Source organism: Cynara cardunculus (assembly GCF_001531365.2).
Source record: "Cynara cardunculus var. scolymus isolate 2C chromosome LG 10, CcrdV1, whole genome shotgun sequence".
Taxonomy (NCBI): Eukaryota; Viridiplantae; Streptophyta; class Magnoliopsida; order Asterales; family Asteraceae; genus Cynara; species Cynara cardunculus.
In genome coordinates, this window is record NC_037537.1 from 4,787,133 (window position 1) to 4,793,809 (window position 6,677).

The 6,677-nt window shown below is 34.1% G+C and overlaps 1 protein-coding gene across 1 annotated transcript; it reads left to right on the top strand.

Moving 5' to 3' along the window:
- The first annotated feature begins 255 nt into the window (after positions 1-255).
- On the top strand, positions 256-4,902 carry LOC112519837 (GDSL esterase/lipase At5g45670-like). The gene is made up of 5 exons (XM_025128135.1): positions 256-581; positions 917-1,041; positions 1,562-1,798; positions 1,881-2,106; positions 4,445-4,902. Exons 1-5 carry the CDS (start codon positions 344-346, stop codon positions 4,705-4,707), a joined length of 1,089 nt encoding a protein of 362 aa, XP_024983903.1. The 5' UTR covers positions 256-343; the 3' UTR covers positions 4,708-4,902.
- The last annotated feature ends 1,775 nt before the right edge of the window (positions 4,903-6,677 follow it).

Genomic DNA, 6,677 nt, shown 5'->3' on the forward strand with positions numbered 1-6,677 from the left:
TAAACCCATATGAATTAAGCACATGAAACATGCCAGGCTCTATACAAATCATCCTGAAATGTACGTAATATTCTGGATCCAATTTCTGTGGTCGTTAAAGATTGCAATGGTGCGACAAAGACAAAAACACTGTGCCCCTGCTATAAAAACAAGGAAAGATCACATGTGAATGCAATTATCTTGAGATATGGGGCTCAACCTATTAATTTCTCGATGAGGAGGTCACACTCATCGACATCTTGTCTATAAGTAGATCGATCTGTTTAGGATCATTTCCATATGATAATTAGACAACCGGCCTTATTCTCAATCTCTTTTCTGGATTCACCAAAAAAGGGGGGAAATGGGTTTTGGTGTTGAAGCTTTGGTTTCAATGTTAATGGTAGCAACACTATCTTCGTTCGCCGCTGCTGTTCCGCAGGTCCCTTGTTACTTCGTGTTTGGTGACTCGTTAATGGATAATGGCAACAACAACGACCTTGTTACGAACGCGAAATCAAATGTCCCGCCCTATGGGATCGACTTTCCTGATGGTCCAACCGGCAGGTTTTCGAATGGTCGAAATACTGCAGATGCCATAGGTCTCTTTCTATCTTTCCTTTCTATGGCTCTTCTTTATTATAATTTGAATGGTGCTAACTGCTAAGGAAATGGATCGATGTCCATAACCTTCAATGAATTATCTTTAGGAAAATGGGTTTAAAATGGAGTTCGAATATCATGTGCTAGTTATTAACAAATTTAAATGGCATGTTTGTTGGCTATGGAGAACCTGTTGAATTTGTGTTTCGTATGAATTCATAAGACAAACGTATCAAAAGAATCATGAAAACATAGAAATCAAAAGGACGATATATGTATATATATGGAACTTTACACTTGTGTTTTAACATTTGGATAATCCTATTCTTCCCAGCTCAACTACTAGGATTTGAAAGCTACATACCACCTTTCGCAACCGCAAAACCTGAAGAAATATCTCGGGGAGTAAATTATGCATCAGGTGCTGCTGGAATTCGCGATGAAACCGCCGAACATTTGGTGGGTTTTCACTTTTCTCTGTGTGTGTATATATATATATATACACACTTGATGTACAGTAGGAATCCATTTCATGCATGCATGCATGGATATCTCTGATACAAGTTTACGTAATTAAAGTGTATATGCATTCAAATCCCAAGTGTGGTCAAATAAAAAAAAATGCTGATTCAAGCGTTCCCAGAGGAAACATGCTCAAACTCTCTCTCTCTTTCTCTCTCTATATATAAGGAAAGTTCAAAAGAAAACGTTAACTACTTAATAAAACAAGAAAATGGTCGTTAATGTACAAAACACATCTGATTTTACATTAACGTCAAAAAAGTGGAAATGAATGACTTTTGAACCTGTATGATTTTGTATGTGAACATACACATACATACATACATAGACGTGAATCATATATGATTTTATACATTAACGACTTTTTTCATGTTTTCTTAAATAATTAGCGTTCTCGTTTGAACATGTATATATATATATATATGTACTGAATGTATTGAATATTGAATCGTGACAGGGTGGTAGGATAAGCATGAACCAGCAACTAATAAATCACGCCACCACGATTTCGCGGCTAAACGGGAGTTCATCCCAAGTACAAAAACACCTCAACAAATGCATATACACCGTCACAATGGGCAATAACGACTTCATCAACAACTACTTTTTGCCACAATACTATCAAACCAACACCTTATACACACCCCAGGAGTACGCAAACATCCTCGTCCAACAATACACCCAACAGCTATCGGTCGGTACTTCGATTCCACACATCCCTACCAATTTTATTTTACCGTTAACCTAATCGTTTTATCGATCGTTTGCATTTCTAGAAACTGCATCAACAAGGAGCGAGAATGTTTGGTATAGCTGGAGCTGGATACTCTGGTTGTGCACCTGCGATCATGACCAGATATAAGACAAATGTATGTGTGGATGAAGTAAACCTTGCTGTACTAGAATTCAACACAAGGCTTGTTACTGCTCTTAAAGGCCTTGAGAGTCGGCTCTTTGGTTCAAAGTTCATTTTCATTGAGCCTTCCCTTGGCTACTCTAGTGGTAAGTCTTGATTTTTACTGATTGGTTTGATACATTATATATGTATTATTATATTAAGAGTTCTTATGATATAGTGTAAAATAAAATATAATTGTTTGGTAATTGTTAAGAATGAAATTAGGACACTGAATGATCAAGGGAGACACAAGATACAAAATCATTTAGAAGGTTTTACAATCATTAAGAAATAGACTTTTTTTTACCAAACAAAAGTATGCTCTTAACGATTCATAAGAAGCCACATCTTAATAGAACTATTAAGAAGTGAAGGAACAACTGTATTATTAAGAACCAAAGCCACTTTATTGCTGCTAATTAATTAGGATTGCTAGCTATTTATTTTAAACAAATTGTTTGCTAAGAGAAGGGAAATTTTAACTCCCATAAAATAAAACCTCATATCTAAAAGTATTATAATAGATTTATAAGATGACTTAACAAGATTTTAAGGACATTTTAAAAATAAAGTGTCGTATTAGCTCATTTATATTATACTTTTGAAAAACATACAATAAACCCTTTTTTTCATATATAGGACATTTGTGTTCATACAACACGTTTTCCAATAATATTATATAAAATAGTTAACACAACACTTTATTTTTAAAATATTCTAATAAAATATCCAAAAAAGTACTATAAACCTTATGTAACACTGTGGATTAGTTTTTTTTGTATCCTCGCCCTTATTGCATGTCTTGAGCTCTTGCTCTGCAATTTCTTGTCAAAAAAGATCCACAAAATATGTTTCAATGAAAAATTTGTTTCAATGAATTGTCTTTTTCAAAAAAGTCTGTGAGTTAAATGACCTTCTTAAAATTTCTGTTAAATCCATAACTTTCTGACAGGTTTTAACGATATTACTTTAATACATCAAAATGGCACAAAAACTTATCAAAAGGTTATGTTGTTAAATAAAATTTGGTTTAAGCGAAGGTCAATGACCTAAATAGTACAAAACTTGCAAAAACAAATTATGAATATATATATTTCATGTCTCCCTAAACTTGTTCGCAATTTGCGAGTCTTATTATGTTGTTGAAGGTAGAGGGTAGTATGGAGGATGTAATCACACTTGTTCTTTACCTTAACAAATAAAAAAGTTTCTGAGAAGACACGCAACCCTCTGAAAGGAATTTAGAAGGCTTGGCAATAAGTTTTGACAAAAATAAATAAATATTTATTTATTTAGTTAGTTAGTTAATTACTCATTATTATTATTATTTATATTTTATTACATAACGGGACTTTTTCCGACGAAAAATTTCGCTGGAAATCTGCCGGAAAAGGGGTTTATCGGCGGAATTTCCGTCAATAACACCCTCGCCGGATTTGTCAATTACCGTTGGTAATCCGCTGAAAAATTAACAAGAATAAATTTTCATTTTCTTTAAAATAATCAGTGACGGTTTTATGATGGAAATCATTTACTTTTTCTTATGACCACAAATGATTTACGGGTGAAAAATCCACCGAAAAGAGTCATGTTTTTAGTAGTATTTTCTTGACACAATAGATAATATTCTCAAATTGTTGGATAATACTGTGTTTAGAGACACAATTAAACATTATACAGAGGTTGTCATTTACTTATTCAGTTTATAAGAGTAATAACAATGAAGTAAATAAGTAAGGAGAGAGGTTGTATTTTAATTATATATATGTATAATTGGTCCATAATTCATTTATTTACAATTTTTTTTATTTTTAAAACATAAATATCCAATCAATTACAAAATCCATAAATAAGTAGTAGCATATTTTTATTCTGAATGTCAAACCTTTCTTATTGTTTACCATGTTTGATTATATATATATATATATATATATATATATATATATATAATAAGTAATTAATTTATTAAAATAATCATACTTGAAATATCGTTAATAGAATAATAGAGGGATTTGAGATCTGGATGCATAGGTTTAGAATTCTAATTTGGTTCATAAGTCTTGTTATTTAGGTTACGTTTACTCAAACGCTTACGCGGTAAGTGTTTACCAATAGGAGTTAACACTATAATTTATTTTGATGCGTAAGATTTTAGTACATCAAAACATATCGAATGCAAAAATTTCCTGGGTAAGCGCTTACCTGGGTAAGATTCGTCATCCTCACTTACCGGGTAAGACTCTCCATCATTCTCATCGCTCTTACCCGGTAAGATTCTTGGCCCTTCTCATGTTCATTCAATGAAAAAATTTATGACGTTAAACACTTACCAAGTAAGTGTTTAGTAAACGGCCCCTTAGTAACATTAACAAATTTATTGGGTAGGATATTCAAAAATCTTGTTATACCATTTGATCCAATTTGTCTGCTTGCATTATTCAGATTTCTCTGTTACGGATAAACCTTGCTGCATCGTCTCAACCACAATTGAGGGCGAAGGCCAATGTATTCCTAACGAAGTCCCCTGCAGTGGTAGGGAAAAGTACGTGTTTTGGGACGCATTCCATCCTACCGAGGGTGTTAGCCTTGTTGAGGGAGCACGAATATATAAAGCCCTCTCCCCATTCTATGGTCTTAAGACTAATGCAGCATCAATGGCAGCATCAATCGCGTTATCGGAAGTAGCCGAGGTTGATGAGATTTAATTAACAGTCGAATTAAGATTATATGCACGTGTTGTTCATTAACTGATGCCTAAAGTATCGCTATGGCATTATCAATGTTTCACTTCTAGTCCAATAATTTGCATGGATCTTAATTAGGCAAAACAAATAAATAACAGTAAGTGTCTTGTATCGTTTATCTATGATGTTATGCCATGAATATGATTGCTTATTCATAATAATTTGCTGATACCAATTGTTAGTCCCACAATACGAGATCAATCTTCAATAATACTCATGAATCTATGGCAAATTCATAATATCATCAAGAACATCTATGAAGGAGTTGAGAGAGAGTCAAACAATCAAAGCTTCTATTAATCTCTCAATATTACGAATATTACAAATGAGCTCTTCTTACTTCTAATTACACTAGAAGACAAATTATATATAGGGTCAAACATTGAAGCCCCTAGTCAGTCAACATTACAAACAAAGTCAAACATGCTAATATTACAATTATAGACTTTCAAGACGAATACAATTTATCACTAAAATTCAGTCCTAACATCGACTGCTACTGAGGTGTTTGAGCGCACTCACTGCACGAACCGGAAGTTCGATCAAGGTTCGTCCGACCCGCCTACCGATCCTCCTTAGTTCAGTTACCCCAAAGCTACTAGGTATCATGTAAGTTTTCTAAAACCATTTATTTGGTTAATAGATACATTTGGTAGGTTTAAGGTAATATATTTTAATAAACATAGTGATGCTATTAGTTTGGGCTGCCATTGTTGGGCAGACGTTAGGCTAAGTAGATAGGTTGAGAATGTGATTACCATTGGTATTATTAGAATGTTTAATTGTTAAAAACAGACATTGGTTATGTTTGATTTACAGCCGTTATGCTGCTGAAATTTCTACATATATAACATCACCCGTTTTTGTTTTGGTGAACAATAGAAGCGATTTCAATCGCTTAGGGGTGAGTCACAATCTAGTACCAACAGCCCTTCCCCTGATGAGGCATCTCTTTGGGAGCAAAGTGTCGGAGGACGGAGGAAAGGCCGCATCTTTGGTTTCAGGACCACCTAGGATCCCTCTTATGCTATGACGGGTAGATGTAGCAGTAGCGAGTTATCATACGAGTCAAGAGCAGAGGTATATTGGTTATATTGTTATAAACTTTCTCATTAACAAATTACTAATTTTCTCGAATATTGAATATATATATAGGTAACGAAGTTGAGAGAGAAGTTGGCAACGGTAGAGGAGGAGGCACAGTTGCGGGAGGAACGCCATCTGGCCGAGATGGAGGACGGAAGGAAGAAGAGGGAAGATTTGGAAGCTGAACAGGCCAGACAAGCTGATGCATTAGCCGAGTAGGCCGCCTTATCGGAACATTTTGCTGCGTTTATGCGACAGTCAGGATACGTTTCCTCCATCCCCCACCTTCCGGTAGTTAGATTGTATGTATTTGAAGACTAATTGTATGAATTTAATATTTTAAATTGTATGAATTGTATATTTTAAATCGTATGAATTGGTTAGTTTTATTTTGTTCACAGTTTTGGTTTGTTATATTATTTACAGATTTTGTATAAATAAATACAGGAATTATGTTGTTGGTCCCGTAAGGGTCTATAAGAAGAGAAACAATTTGTAAAGGGGGGGATGAATACAAACACAATATTTTCAAATTTAAAATATATATTGATAGAGAAGATCAATACAGATTTTACAAGATTGTTTGCGAAAAGATAAGGTAATAAAAACCTATCTAAACAATCTTTGGTAACACACAAAGCTTTAGCAATTACAAGAAAAGAAGTTGCTAAAAGAAAGATCATTTACTTAAGCTAGAAGATGCTTGAAGTAAGAATAAGGTTAGAGAGAGATGCGCGCTCTCTGCATGGAGAAGAAACACTTCTATGTATACCCAGTGCATTAAATGTCCATTTAATGCAATATGGTAGGTTTAGAGTGCGTGTCAAACCTTAAGAGGAAGGCTT

Bases quoted from the DNA above. Each gene is read 5' to 3' on its own strand.
- LOC112519837 (XM_025128135.1), top strand. From the start codon at position 344: ATGGGTTTTGGTGTTGAAGCTTTGGTTTCAATGTTAATGGTAGCAACA. The intron at 1,042-1,561 runs GTGGGTTTTCAC...GAATCGTGACAG, and splicing joins ATGAAACCGCCGAACATTTG to GGTGGTAGGATAAGCATGAA. The intron at 1,799-1,880 runs GTCGGTACTTCG...TTGCATTTCTAG, and splicing joins AATACACCCAACAGCTATCG to AAACTGCATCAACAAGGAGC.